This window comes from Rhamphochromis longiceps, linkage group LG18 (assembly GCF_057381845.1).
Source record: "Rhamphochromis longiceps isolate RC_006_pf linkage group LG18, R_longiceps_female_GT1.1, whole genome shotgun sequence".
Classification (NCBI taxonomy): domain Eukaryota; kingdom Metazoa; phylum Chordata; class Actinopteri; order Cichliformes; family Cichlidae; genus Rhamphochromis; species Rhamphochromis longiceps.
This window is the reverse complement of record NC_140574.1, coordinates 22065641-22081265: the sequence shown is the minus strand read 5'-3', so window position 1 is coordinate 22081265 and position 15625 is coordinate 22065641. Positions and strand designations below refer to the sequence as shown.

The 15625-nt window shown below is 39.1% G+C and overlaps 2 protein-coding genes across 2 annotated transcripts; both read left to right on the top strand.

Moving 5' to 3' along the window:
• Positions 1–571: 571 nt before the first annotated feature.
• On the top strand, positions 572–8473 carry LOC146648232 (EEIG family member 2-like). Its single transcript, XM_085388581.1, has 11 exons — positions 572–821; positions 2467–2587; positions 2838–2867; positions 3310–3426; positions 3901–3947; positions 5261–5364; positions 5647–5742; positions 5838–6045; positions 6248–6384; positions 6885–6948; positions 7216–8473. The coding sequence occupies exons 1-11, from the start codon at positions 676–678 to the stop codon at positions 7256–7258; spliced, it is 1113 nt and encodes a 370-aa protein (XP_085244707.1). The 5' UTR covers positions 572–675; the 3' UTR covers positions 7259–8473.
• A 373-nt stretch (positions 8474–8846) lies between these two features.
• prpf38b (pre-mRNA processing factor 38B) lies at positions 8847–15599 on the top strand. Its single transcript, XM_085388580.1, has 6 exons — positions 8847–9267; positions 9722–9790; positions 10019–10170; positions 11481–11541; positions 12811–13046; positions 14254–15599. Exons 1-6 carry the CDS (start codon positions 9058–9060, stop codon positions 14909–14911), a joined length of 1386 nt encoding a protein of 461 aa, XP_085244706.1. The 5' UTR covers positions 8847–9057; the 3' UTR covers positions 14912–15599.
• Positions 15600–15625: the final 26 nt, after the last annotated feature.

Sequence of the window (15625 nt, the reverse complement as noted above, 5' to 3'; positions counted from 1 at the left end):
AGCACCACATCTGTAAAAACCTTTTCGCATAACTTTATTCAGGTTTTCCAAACCTTTTTTGTGAAAGTAAATGTTATCATTTTTTATTATTATTTTTGTCCTCAGCTAGCAATTACTTCTGTAATGATCACTTTGCTCACTACTGATAGAAAGATAAGATAAGATAAAGGTCAGGTCAGGTTAAACCGTATACAGTCTGAGATGACATTGTTCCATGCATTTATTAACAACGTTTACATTTTAATAGTGCTAACTGCGGACAACTCAACTTTAAACCATCTTGTTTTGCATTTCCTCCTTTTGTCACATGCCACCTTCTGTTTTGTCTTTTATGGTCAGTGCTGACCCCCCACAAGAGGTGTTGCTGGTGTTGCCCCAGTGAGTTTCAGCCACACTGTAACAACTGTACCAATACCCACCTACACACGTTAAATTAGGGCTGTCGGCATTTCTTTTTTTTTCCCCTTTAACCTAGCTGTCCAATCACACCGCGGAATTTCCCTGGCGTCATTAATATTGTGTTTCAGTGGGTGGGAAGGAAGAGATTTGAACTTTGAGTCGTGTCTGCAGAGCAGCGACAGCTGAGTGAGCAGCAGAGACAGCTCGGAGAAAGTGTTCGGCTGTCTACCACCTCCACAGTTTCACCCGGATACTTGCGCTGCACAGTCTCACATCATGTCGTTTATTCTTATGAAGAAAAAGAGATTTAAATTTAAGGTGGACTTCGACTTGGAGGAATTGTCGTCGGTTCCCATTGTCAACGGAGTTTTATTTTGTAAAGTCAGACTACTGGATGGAGGTTTTGCTGAAGAGTCCTCCCGGTAAGATTTTTCTTATAATTTAATTTAGCTATTTATAGCAACAGGTCACTAGTTGTTTGGGAAGACTTTCATCAGTCAGGCCCAAATTCAGCTTATTTTTGACATCTGTTTGCATTTATTGCGTCGTGGTTGCTTCTTCGGTGCCTACAGCATTCCGCTGTATTCGTAGCTGACGTTTAGCTAACTCAACACCAGCTGTTCGCTAACTTAAACAACTTAAACTTACCTCAACGACAGTTGAAGACCTGTATGTAAGGAGGCAACAGAAAAGACCAGCAGAGTGATTTAACGCATTAAAACGAACACAGAGACTCTCGTTCGTCGTTTCAAGAGACAGATACTTTTTTTTTTTTTAAAATCTAACCCATATTTGTAAAGTTTATCTAAGCAATTGCTAAGCAACAACTGCTGTTAATTGTGTAGTGGAACAGTGAGACCACCGGTTGGGATATTAACAATAATGGTTAACATTGGGGTGTTTGTTTGTTTAATATAACACTGACTCTGGTTGAAACAAATATTTAAAGTTATACTTTCATTCATTGTTTTTCTAATGATTAAAAAAAAATACAAATCTACAGTAATCACGTGTCCCTAATTTATGGCAGTGAGAAGCCCCAGAACAGATTGTTGTTTTTTCAATTCAAAGGCGCATGCTAGGTCATAGTCTCCTGGGACGCTGTTTTTTACTGTACGTTACTTTAATGAGTCACTCTGGAAAAACGGAGTCGGAAGCGCTGGCCCTCATTACTTTGCTATGGTAACTCTCCCTAAACTATTGTGTAAACACGGTATTCTTAAGTTTATCCTGCCTCAACCACTGCTTTTTATTTCCTGCTTCCTTTGCAAATAACCTGCAAACACTCTGTCTGTCTGTCCGTCCGTCCGTCCGTCCGTCCACCCATACATACCTTAAAAAAACAATAACAATAAAACAACTTTGTTCCCAAAGTTTGTAAAAGTTTTAGCTATCATTTATTTATTTGGCTGATTTTTCAGGTTTTGACTGGTGATCCTGTGCATGGAGCTTTTGTGTCTCAGTGATTGTAGATGTAATTGCTCGATAATAACTTGTCCAAACCATAACTTTCCTTTTTGGAAGATAGATAGATAGATAGATAGAGAGTCTGCAATGATAGGATTGCATTCAGTTTCATTGCACATGTGGAACAACAATAAAGATGTGTTCTGTTTTATTCTACTGCCCAAAAAACTACCTGGCTACTTTTGTGGTTTTGAGAGCTGCTTTTAGAAGGACAGTATAAAAACTATTTAGAAGCATCTCATTATACTTCTTGAAAACCTGCATACAAAAATAAAACTGTGACATTTCCTAACATAAAAGAATGTGCTAAATTGATACGCATGTTTGTTACTCAATATCAGACTATTGCAGTTAAATATTTGCTGAGGATGAGTTATCTCAAGACATCATCTGATAGACAACGAAGGACAAGGGTTGGAAATTAGCAATAGCTATAAACTTTATATGCAGCACACCAGTTTGAGAATTGCGGAAGCATAAAAGGAGCTTGTTTACTGCTTGAATAAGTGCTAATCCTTTCTTCTCCACACATTTGGAAGCTATTAAGATACTGTGATATATCTGTATGTCCACTAGTGATTAAATCCACTTGTCTTACAGGGAGCCCGTCCAAGCCAACTGTGTGCGCTGGAAGAAGAAATTCTCTTTCATGTGTAAGATGAGTGCCAACGCTGGGACGGGTGTGCTAGACCCCTGTGTGTGCCGTGTGTCGGTGCGCAAGGTACAAAACCCTTTGTTTCTGTTTTGCTGACACAATTTAGAATGCACAGTGTGAGTTGTTCCATAGCCATAGTTCATGCAGTGAACAGAGACTTGAGTGTCTATTTACATAAGGTTAGAAGAACTGTTGTAACTTCAACACAGCAGTTCATTGTTGTTCACGGACTTTAGTTGTCCTGCAAAAACTTATAGAGGCAAGGAATAGTAAATAAACAGGCAAATGATGTGATATCACTTTTTTGTCATTTCAGGAATTGAAGGGTGGAAAAACATACGCAAAGGTAACACTTTTCTTCTAAAGTGTGTAGAATTGTTGTGGTGGAAAGAAATCTGCTTAATAACAAGTTTTATCAAACCTTTCTAAGATAACGATGATAACGAGGCGTCCTTCAGATGCCCTGAGAATTTTTTTTTTTTTTTAATAGCTTGCAGTTTCTGGCTTTGGTCACTGATTGGGGGGAAAAAAAAGACTGACATGTTAACCAATAACTCCAATGAGGAGTTAAAGAATTAAGCAATCTTATTTCTCAAGTTTCCAAGATCCCAACTCATGCAGGTTACATTGTTTCCCATAACTAGACCTGCATTGAATTTCTGTGTTTGTAGGACTTAAATCTCGTGATCCTTTGTAAAAAATAAAATAAATAAATCTATATTTAAGGTATGTCAGCTGACTTCTAATCAGTTCAAACTTGTTGAGTTGTCACTTTTCACTCTGCACAGCTGGGCTTTGCTGACTTGAACCTGTCTGAGTTTGCTGGGTCTGGCAGCACAGTACGACGCTGTCTCCTGGAGGGATATGACACAAAGAACACCAGACAAGATAACTCAATTCTCAAGGTATGACAATGATGCAAGACACACAGCTTTAAAACAACAATAAATAAGATGGAAAGGGACCTTAAGAGTATCTATCACACTGGTCATGTGTTGTCACAGCTCAGTAGTTCACTCTTGTTTGTCTGTTCACATTAAGAAAACTAAGTGAATTTCTCAATAGACAAGAACACATATATATGTGAGGAAGCTGAATGTGTGACATACATTGGGGAAAAAGTGAGCGCCCTGAAAGCTGAGACAAGACATGTCTGAGCTTGTGACTTGTAAACTACCTGCACTGTGGGAATGAGGTTAAAATATATGTGTTCCTCCAGGGGCAAAGAGAAAGACATGCAATCAACTTTCTCAGAAAATCTTATTATATTAACCACACTTAAAAGATACCGTGTGAAACCAAACTAGAAAGCAGAAAGCTGTATGCCTTTGTATTCCTTTCTAAAGCTGCCAATCCTGTTGCTCTTGTCTCTGTCACAGGTTGTCATCACCACACAGCTTATGTCTGGAGATCCCTGTTTTAAAACGTAAGAGTGCTTCTTCAACCTAACATCTCACACGTGCAACTAAGAAATTCTTAAATTATCTTTTTTTTTAATATATATATATATATTTATTTATTTATTTAATTTTGATAAATACTCAATTTGGTTTGCATGCCTAACTGCAAAGCTTTACATTTGTGGTTGCAACGAAAGTCTGCTCCTGAGGTATAAACGTCTGCTTCTAACCTCAGAGGAAGTGCTTTCTTGACTTCCTGTCTGTCCTAAAGTGACACCCTTACACATGTTATCAGTAATGAGATCCAGAGAAGTAATGGCAAAGTACTTTGTAGGTAAGGCCTTATTGTTGTCTTATCTGAGAGCTAATGATGCCTCACCCAAAACATTGAGCTGCCCAACCTTAAGAGTGACCAATGGCTGATATGTGATCAGAAGCTTTATGTAGAACAGGTTTGTCGCAAATGATGTGATGTAATGTCGCACTCCTGGCAAAGACTGTACCATGTGCAAACATTAAGCTGCCTTTCTTGATATTTCTTTCCTGTTTCAGCTCATGCTTAGTGTAATAACACACAAGCTGTTGCCCTGGAGATGTCTAGAGCTTAGTCACCCACCCACAGAGTGTTACTCATTGTGTGTGTGTGTGTGTGTGTGTGTAGGATTTACAAAGCGGAGGAGAAAGGATGCTCTTTTTTTCACACTTTGTAGAACTCACGTTACTGTGCCTTTTGTTGTTTGTCAAACTAGAGGTTGCTCATAACTTGCTTATAACTAATACTAACCAGTGTGATCAAACAGCCAGTTGTTTATGAGTAAATGTGTTTGAATATTATCGTCAAAGCTACACAGAAAGTGTGTTTACATGGATGGTTGATATTTTGACTTGGCAGTAAAAGCACCAGCTGATTCCAGTAGGGACACACCAGCTGTGAAGCCAACATGCTTTCTGGCTGCATTTGTTTTTGAATTTGCCCTTCATTTTAATGTCATCTACATACGTAAAACATGCACTTTATACAGTTGTGGCAGAATATCTGCCCACCACAGACACACTTGCATAGAAACGCTTACCCAAAAGTATTCAGAAACCACTTATGTGTTATTTCCAGCTATAGTAGGTGTCTATGATAGCACAACACCAGCGACAGCTGTTCCAGCTGTAGCAAAAGGTGTCACAGTTGAATCAGTGAGCAACCCGGCAAGCTCACCTAGTCGTGAATTATCAATTCAGTAACCAGCTGTGGTTTCCATGCCACAATAAGCCAAAAGGTCTGATGTAGGGAAGCTTTGTTTACATAAGTTTTAATGAAGTTAACCAAAACCTGTGTTCCCTTTAGTCCCCCATCTACAGCCATGACTCTGGGGATCCCACAGGCAAATGCAGAGGGTCTACTTGAGGGGAGGAAAGGAGGAGACATGCACATATCACACTCAGTCTCTGGTACGTATATGTAGCTTATGGCAAATACCCTTTAATATTACTGGTCAGTTTCTTACAGAAACACAGATATTTTTTGGGAGACTGTAATGGGGTCGAATATGAAATCAATATTCCTTAATCATGACACTGGATAGCAGTAGCTGCATTTACGTTTTATCATGTTTTATCATGTTTTGTTATGTTTTGTCAATTATGATAGCAAAGCTATAAAAAATGTCTGATTTCTATTTAATTTACTGCAATTTATTATAATTTACTGAATACATCACTTTTTTTTAACAGGGACTCCAGGAAAGTCTGTATCAGTGCCAGAGGAGCTGGTAACGTTTGGTCACTCTCGAACACCCAGCTATGCAAGTCAGCTGTCAAAAATTTCAGGTAGAAATACTGTGACACACATTTATTCACTTTAATCATTGGAAATGTTCTCATATTTATTTACTATATGGGTTTTTCCCCCTCACATGCTGTAGGTTACAGCTCAAACAACTCCAGTTTAACAGATCTGAGCCATCGGCGGAGCGGGTCAGGAGGTTCTGCCTCTACGGGCATCGGCAGCATCCTTGAACACAGTGATCAGCAGGTGGAGAGAGGAGAGAAGGAGAATAAGACTACTCCCCCAGTCCCAGCAACTTATCATCATACGTTTGACAGCCCTGCAATACATTTAAAGGCTCAAAGGTGATACAGACAGTTACTCTGACCTTGGAATAGTATGCTATTGATAAGATGGTGGTCTTTTGACCACTATTACATTATTTCCATGCTCTATTTAACCTGATGACAATGTATAGTATTTCCTAATTTATAAATGACATTTTTTTTTCTTGGTGTTTGAACCCTGTATTTGCAATACTGACCCATGTTTCTCTTCCCTTGTTAGACACCCAGTCAAGCAGAACTCTGTGGAGAATCAGCTGAAAAGAGTCGATGCGACCAGAGTGGATGCAGATGATATAATTGAGAAAATCCTCCAGAGCCAGGATTTCAGCCACGGATTCTTGGACTCCAGTGCAGAGGGTGTGTACTCCTGATCTTGGTGTGGAACATTTCCCACCACGTTGCAGATGGGATCAAGTTACTTTGAGGTGTCGCAACAGTGTAATGTCTCTAGGGGTTAATCCAAGTCCTTAAACCAATCTTGCCAAAGATGATTCATCTTTCATGAAGAATTGCATAACTTATCACAGTAATTCCATGAGGTGTGGTTTAAACTCACATCTGGATAGCTACCCTGTTACAAAGTCTTAGAGAGAGAAGAGTTGTTTGTTGTGTTGAGATTAAGAAAGGATGAGTCTCCCTGTTTATTGAGACAAATGTTGCACACATTTTTGTGTGGAAATGCATCCTCAAGTATAAACTACCTACCTCTGTTCCTGAAAAGATCTTGCTTGCCTAAAACTCATTTATTGGTTGATTTAACCTTAAAACAAGTGGGGCATTTTTTTTAAGCCCTGACTATAGGAGCTGATTTTCATTTTTCTTATTTCTAATGTGTATTTGTGTTTGTGTTGCTGCAGAGGAGGGGCTCAGCTTGTTTGTTGGTCCTGGAGGAAGTACAGCTTTGGGAAGCCAGCACATGAGGTGGGTTTGATTATGTAACCATGGGTTGGGGGTGCAAGACACCAGACACCAAACATTTACTATAAATATGGGCAATTAGAAGAAGGCTAAATAAGGGTTCTGATAAGGACTCTGTGTATCTGCTTTATACTCTGTGTAACTGGTCTTCATGTTCTATACTTAAGGGGCACATTTTCATGATAAAAATCAGATCTGCCAGATCAGATGGCGATCCTTATATTGTGTGTGTTTTCCTGTCCTGTAACAAACTGCGGCATTCTCTTTCAGGGTCGCAATTGGAGCCTTTGAGCAGGTGGTCATCAAGCGCTAGGCTTTGGAAAGCACGTGTCCCCACAAAGGGTGCTGTATTATTCTGATGCAGAGGCCAAAGGATTGAACAGTGGCTTTACCATCAGAACTTGCACCATCTCATTCCAAGGGAGATCTAATTTCTCTTATGCAATCACTCTCCAGCTGATGTGCAGCTTAGCCAGGACAGCCCCCTAGTGTTCAGGAAGTGGAGCTGAAGGCCACGTTATTGAAACGTTTTGCAGACTGAGATAATTGGTGCACTGATCTTCTTGTCCTCTTTGGAAAAAGTAAGACATACTGTAAGTCTTCTGCTTACCCCACTTAGTGGCATTTTCATGCTGGGGTTTTCATTTAAAAAAATGCTTAAAATAATTCCACATGTCCGTTAGATGTCTTTGGTACAGCTGTGATTTTTTTTTTTTTTTTTAATTCACTTGAAGTGACAAGCCAAAATGTCTGTCAGTGAGTTTGTTTTGGTTTTGGTATTTAAGCTGCAAAAACAAAAGAGGGTTGTGGAAGAAATATGGCATATGACTGTGGGTTAAAGAGGGTTTTTTTTCCTCTCTCTCATTTTTTTAACAGGTGTTTTCTGCAAGAAAGGTAAACTTTTGACATCTGTGAAAAGGATTTTATCTAAATGTAGATTCCAGACAATTGCACACCTCTACCTATGTAAAATCTAAGTATTATAAAACTGACAATGGTTATAGTTGGTTGGTTGGTTGGTTATTTATTGTGGTTATAGTAAGATTTTATTTTAATAATTCATGCTCAATACAAATGAACACCTTTCTTCATCTGGTTGTGATGAAGGGTTACAGCATTGAAAATATTGACATTAATACAGTTAATTGTGTGTGGATGTTAAGTTAATCAGAATCATAATAATAACAATAATAATACTAGTAATATTTTTTTTAGTCACAAATTTGTTTTACCAAATTAAAGATGTACAATGCTTAATGTATATTTTGCTGCCAAATATACATCTTTTTACAGCATCTGTATCAGTATGTCATTCTGACAACCCGCTGGTTATCATCACATGCACATATCAGTTTATAGAGATTAACTGTATATACACTCAGTCAGTTTGTTGACATTTTCCTGCATTTATTGTCAACTTTTTTTTTTTAAATAGAAACTTTCCAGAATTAAAATTTTTATCTAGTATTTGTGCTTCATTTCTAAATCCTAGTGCAGAAGAGTGTGAAAGACAGCCACATTTCAACAAAATAATTAAAAATGAAAGTAAACACTGAAAGAGAAACCTCGATGGATTTTGTGTCTAAATTCTTGAAATGTGCACGCCAAAACCATAGATATTTTAAAAAAGAAAAATATAAAAAAAAAAATTGACGATGCTGCTTCCGGTTTGGGGAAAGCCTTTTCAAAATAAGAATTCGCTAACGACATTCACACGAATACCAACAGAAAGCTTACGTGTTTTGAATTAGTTATACCTGGATATAATTGTAAAACCACATCTTTTAAAACCGCATTTGTTTGACCTGTCAAATATAACTTAAACCATTCCTGCGAGCTTGCATGCTTTTATTTTAAAAGTTAAACGCGCTGACGTATCAACGTCTCAGGACAGCAGCAGTGCACCACAATCGTCACACTTCCGGTTCCACCTCGCAGTACTTTAGCTACACCGACGGCGGGAAGTTATTATCATCAATTTAACTACATTTCACCGAGGATTAAACAGGCAAATTTATTAACGGTCGACAGTTCACTACCTAATGTTGATGGATCTGTAGCCGGATATACGCAAAAATTAAAGAAAGCATAGCGGTGGTGGATTCAGCTAACATGGCTACCGTCGGAAACCAGCTACCAACGCAGGCCGTTAGCAAGCCTACATCTGGAAAACATGGAAACGTACTGCCCCTGTGGGGCAACGAAAAGACTATGAACCTTAACCCAATGATTCTTACCAACGTGCTGTCTTCGCCGTATTTCAAAGTACAGCTTTATGAGCTAAAGACCTACCATGAAGTTGTGGACGAAATCTATTTCAAGGTAACGATAACAATAACATCCGCTGATGCTAACCCGCATGCTAGGTTAGGTAACCACGTCCAGTTTAGCTAGCAGGGTTGTAGCAGTGTACAACTGTCGTAAAGTAATAAGCGCAGCGGGGAGGGCAGGGTTTATATAATAATTCCCAATGCAGGCGAGGGAAGCTGGTGTTGTCGTGTTGTACAGCACAGTATGCGTATAACTTTGAATTACTGTTAGTTAAAGAGATTATTAACATTATTATATCAATTAAAGTGACCTTAATTGCCTTCCGTCGTTAACGTTAGAACTACTCCACTTGAGTTTGAGACCCGTTGATTGGGCATATGTTAAAGAAATATTAGGAAAGTAAATCTCTGTCGTTGTTTTGATAATCCCTTGAAGTCATAGAGTTGATTGGTGTGTGTGGAGTTTTTTTTTTTCAAGCGGTTTGTGTTTGTCTGTGTGCCTGCAGGTGACTCACATTGAGCCCTGGGAAAAAGGAAGCAGAAAGACTGCAGGCCAGACTGGAATGTGCGGAGGGGTAAGTGAGAAGTACGTGCTTTTTGTACTCCCCACCTTTCCCCTTTTTCTGTGCCAGGATGAAGGATGGCTGCTTGATAAAGTCACTTAATCTGATCTGTAAACTGGTGAAATCAGTTGTGCACCATTACATAAGCTATAATTCACTGCACTTCCACTGGTGAGTTTAATAGTTTTGTGGCAATGTTGCAAATTAAAGTTTTCATTTAAACTTGTCTTCTTTCGCTAGGTACGCGGAGTAGGCACGGGTGGGATTGTTTCTACTGCTTTCTGTCTTCTATACAAACTGTTTACTCTCAAGCTGACTCGCAAACAGCTCATGGGCCTGATTACACACACAGACTCTCCGTACATCCGAGCCCTTGGTTTCATGTATATAAGGTATGTGTTATAACTCACTACAATTTTTTTTCTTATTTCAGAGGACAGATGAGTATGACTGAGATTTAGGACGACATAAAAAATCGAGCTCATTTTGAGATTAAAGTCGAAATGTAGACATTACAGTTGTGGTTTCAAGCCAAACAACTGCCCCAGCTCCCATGCCTTTTGTTTGGATGAGTTAGTGAGACAACTTGATCAGCTGTCTTATTGTGTCTTGTGATATAACATAACCATGGATATCCTTGCATCTTTGCACAAATCTGACCAACTTTTCCAAGTTTGTGTGTGTTGTTGCCTGCACCTTCTCCTCAGCATTCTTAAACTTATCAACACACTGTTTATGTGCCAAAAGATAATATTTTTCCTTGTAACTAAAACCATTTCACTAACTCATCAACATTAGACTTTAATCTCAACAATAGTATTTCGGCTTTAATATCAAAACTTTTTTTCCTTAACATGGCCCTAATGATCCGTAGATACATCATTGCAATTTAAATCATCATATTGTTTAGAAAAGTTTTCTTTGACCATCTCCAGTTTGCCTAAAAATAGTATAATCCAAAATATGGAAATGTATAATTAAATGAAAACTATATTATACACATTTAAGTTATAATTAGAATAACAATATTCCAGTAATTTTTTGGTACAACTTGTAATAACAAGAGTCCTAAAAAGGAAAGTACATTTTAAGAATTTGATGTTATAAAGTATTCTGCAAGTTTCTTTTGCATTATTGTGAACTACAAGTGTATATAATACTCAAAAATTGTATTTTGCAGTGTGAATTTATTTATTAGTGTTTGCTGAAATATGGACAATCTATTTTGAATTTTTCTCATAGGTAAACTGGACATTATTCAGATATGTTTCCATGTAGTTACAATTTATTTGTAAAAATATAATGCTTTTAACTGTAACAGTTTTTGAGGTTTACATGTTCACAAGTACACAAAACATGTTGGAAGTGGGATTATAGACTATTAATAAAAATAAAGATGTGCTTGTTTACACGAATAAAGCTAACAAAGGTTACTTTATATGCAAATCGGAGATGATCGAGCAGAATGGCTGTGATGGTTTGAGATGGAGTGATGTAAAGTTTTTGTTTTGTTTTTGTTTTAGACCATCATGAGCATTAGTAATTAAAATCTTAATAAAATTTTTAAATAAGTTAGTGAAGCAATATGACTAGGCAATGTTTTGTTTAAATAATTACCTCAAATGTGTAAAGCATGTTGCTCCTGTAAAAGATTAGCTCAAAACGCTAAACTTCTGTGCTTGTGCTCCCTTTCCTGTCTCAGATACACTCAGCCCCCAACAGATTTGTTTGAATGGTATGACGGCTTCCTGGATGATGAGGAGGTATGTCACCTCGGGTAATAATTTCATGTTTCTTTCTCCTTCTCCTTGAAATGCACAGTTGAACGTCACTCATAAAAAGCTGTACTCCCCCACCCACCCCCTTGTGATGCTCATAGCTGATTTTTCACCTTTGCCTTCATTTGGCTTAATTGTCCCCAGTTTTTGTCCTCTAAACCTGAGTAGCTAGGTTACTTTTGCTCACTGCTCTGCTGCTGATTTTTATCGGGGTAAGTACCACACGTGATGCCGAGTAAATCTTTTAGTCACTGTAATTTTAAGGCATGCCCTCTGTTTTTTGACAAGCTTTTGTAAGGACTTGTTGCACAAAACTACATTTGGGATAAACCGCAATTGGAACACTGGCAAGAAATAAACACTGTGTTATTTAATGCATGTAAAATATTTGCTTACGTTAATTATTTTCATATTTAGGTGAAATCTAATTTTATCCCAGGCTGTGCAACCAGGCCTCCTCTGATGTTCTTTTGCATTATATTTGAATTGAATAATTCTGAAATTCTACCCAACTGGTTAATTCCCCTGTTTTTTTCTTTAGATGCCCATTGTGCAGCAGGTGAATTGGATATTGTATCTCAGCACTGTTGGTTTGCGTGAGTGCAAAGTGGCTGTTCTCTACCATATAAAATTGATAACTATTCAAATGGTGTGCACTTACCTACCTGCTCCAATCTGTGCTTACACTGTGGGCAATTTTTATTCTCTTTGAGCGTTCATTATGCTTTTGGGAGATTGAAGAAGGAAGCTAAAGCTTCTTTCTCTTTTTTCCCTTTAGCACAATGACAGTGTGCCCCAATGTTTCACTCTTTCTTTCCTTCATATTTAAGTTAAAGTTATAGTTTATAGTTAAACATTAGCACTTTTTTGAAGATGCTGTCAAGGATATGAAGGATGGGCATTGCGTCGTATAAATGTACTGACTTTTGCTGCATAATTAAAGCTCACTCTGCAAATACAGACACAAGGAAATAACAGACAGGTTAGGTGAGACCAGACTTTTAAGATATTCAGAGCTGTGTGTCCACTATTAATAAGTAAGGCCAGGCACATTTGATTGGTTTTTGGTCTTTGATGAGAGATTAAGCTAGATGAACAGAGGTGAAGGTTCAGTGCTTGGTCATCACAAATTGCTTTTCGATGTGAGGCAAGATTGGAAAAAAAAAATAATATTTGTCAATGTACTAAATTTGTGTGCTAACTGAGTTTTTTTTTCTTTTTCTTGCTTTATTTCCCCCCACCATTTGGTTTTAGGAGCTCGACGTAAAAGCAGGAGGTGGTTGTGTGATGACCATTGGAGAGATGCTGCGCTCCTTCCTGACCAAACTGGAGTGGTTTTCCACACTGTTCCCCCGTATCCCAGTGCCTGTGCAAAAAGTTATTGACCAGCAAATAAAGGCAAGGCCACGGAAGGTACCTCAGAAGGAGACGCAAGAGGACGAGGACGGGTTTGCAGAGTCGGGAAGGCAAGGAGAACGCCGGCGCTCCAGGTAACGGCAGTGATTCAAACTAAGTGTTTCTACTGAGCTGTAGACTTCTCGGCAGGTTATAGCTTTCATGGAGCAATAAACGGGACAGATTTAAGTCCTGCAGTGTGTGAGCTGTTGACTTGTTTTCATGTTAACTTATTTTTCTGCCCCTTAGGTTGTTTTTTTTTTTTTTTTTTATAACTAAAGAAAAAGAAAACGTCTTTCTTATTATTTCTCTCTTTAATGCCAATTACTAATAAAAGCATTTTAACAGTATAAATTGTCAAAATTAACTACATATAAAAATTGTAATGTTCACAAAGGAGGTTTTTGCTTTCCACAAGGACTTTGATCATGAAATGTTATATAAGCTCAAAATACACGAGACACGTTTGTTAATTAAATGGCTAAAAGTAACAGAAAACATGCAAACCTCTGTTAAACAGGTAGAACAGTCTCTTACCTTTAACTTTGTATAGACCAGTCATGCATGTGCATAATCAACAATAAAGGGACATTATTGGGTTATGAAAAAACCAAGGGATAGGTATTAAAGATGTTCATGGTATATTTGTAGTCTGAATGGACACATCAGATATAAAAAAATTGCGGATTTAGAAGAAAGAAGGATTGCATAACTGAACTGCCACAGGACTGAAGGAGCTCCTTTGATATTTAGTGGGGCATTTAGATTTCATTAGTCTGTCCTTGTGTGTGTCTGACTTGCCAGAACAGTGTGTGTTGTGTGTTTTAAAGAATCCATGTTGCCAAAAAAAAAAATCCGATATGCACAATAAAGTTAGAATAGGTCATATTATTTAAATCTTAAGAATATGTATACGGTATGTGGAGGGTATTTTGCTGGGGTCCAAGCAATATATGTGTACTGGGAAATGGGGAGGTCTCCTCTGACACCCCATAATGATCTCACCATCTCAGATAACTTTGTTTACCACTACTGTCGGTGACATCAGCCTTTGCTAATGCTGACATGCCCATGGAAACAGACACTGCACTATAAATAAGGCTACGTATTCTGCATATGAAACATCCTCATCTGTATATCAGTTTCAAATATCTGAACTCTGCCATGACTAAAAATACCACAGTCTTTTTAAAAAAAAGTTGTGTGTCAGTTAAATGTTAAAACGTAAGAGTTTGGAATTGTGCTCGTGTGGTTTTGTTTTTGAAGTAAATGGTTCTAAGATGATTCTGTCGCTGTTTCCAGGACACCCAGGCGGACACCGAGCCCCCGTAGGTCGCCCAAACGGTCCAGGAGCAGGAGCCACCATCGCGAGAGAGAGCGCCACGGGCCCAGCTTTGATCGAGAGCTGGAGAGAGAGCGTGACCGGCAGAGGAAGGAGAGGGAAGGCAGGGACCGAGACAGGGAGAGGGGGGACAGAGGGGACAGGGAAAGGCGACGCTCCCGTAGCGCGGACAGAAACCGAGAGCGCAAGAGAAGCCACAGCGGTAGCCGGGACCGTAGGAGCGAGCGCAAGGAGAAGGAAAGGGACGGCGGGGATGACAGGAGCAGGAGGAAGGACAGGGATCACCATAAAGACAGAGGCACTGAGAGGGAGAGGTCCAGGGATAAGAAGAGCAGGGGAGAGACTGACGACCGCAGGCACAAGGACGATAGGGAAAGGCACAGGGACGAGAGGAAGGCCAAAAGGTCCAGCCGGAGTCGAAGCAGAGAGAGGAGACACAAAAGTGGGGCAGAGGAGAAGAGCAGGAAACGGGAGCGCAGCCACAGCAGGGAGAGGGACAGGGAGAGAGATGGAGAACAGCGCTCTCACAAACGCAGTCGCAGCAAAGAGAGGAGCCACCATCAGCGAGAGTCCAGCAATGACCATAGTAGACATAGAAGCAGTCCGAGCATCGAGTAAATGCTGCCTTGCAGCAATATTACTTGTGTTTTTCCTCCTCTTTTTCTATATTCGGCTGTCTGCTCTGTCACTTGTGCTAAAAAGAAGGAACAGTTGCACATCGGACATTTGGATTTGTCGTCTATGGCTGATGTTGCTTTATGTTTTTCCGCTATTTCACTCCCCATTAGACCATCGTTAGTCTTCACTTGAATTCTGGAAAGTGGAAAAAAAAAGGCATTTTAATTTTCTATTTTTTGTTTTGATTTGTTTTGTTGTCCCAGAAAGATGGGGGTTTGTACATAATTTCCAAGGCTGTCTACACGCTGCACACGGGCAGAGTTGGACTTCCTGCTGGGCCGGATGCCTTCAGTGCTATACTATCGCCATGTAGATTACACGATTCATGAAAAATGACTGTAATTACTTTCAGCCTGTGCAAAAGACCACATGTGGTTACTCTTAAAATTTGTCTGGTATGCCTCTGTACACAAATGGTTGAAGTTCAACACTTAACATGAAGGCCATGTGGCTCAGCTAAAGCAGAACAGTTCTGTCCGTGATCACGTGTAGACGTCCTGAGAGCGTTTTAATCCTCTCAAATGCGGTCCGCAAAGGGTAATTTTTACAAAACACACTTGAGCCCTGCTTGTGTTGTGTTTCAGTTATTGCTCTGTTGCATTTTGTTTTCTAATAAAACACTTTAAAAAAAAAAAGAAGAAAAAAAAAGCAACG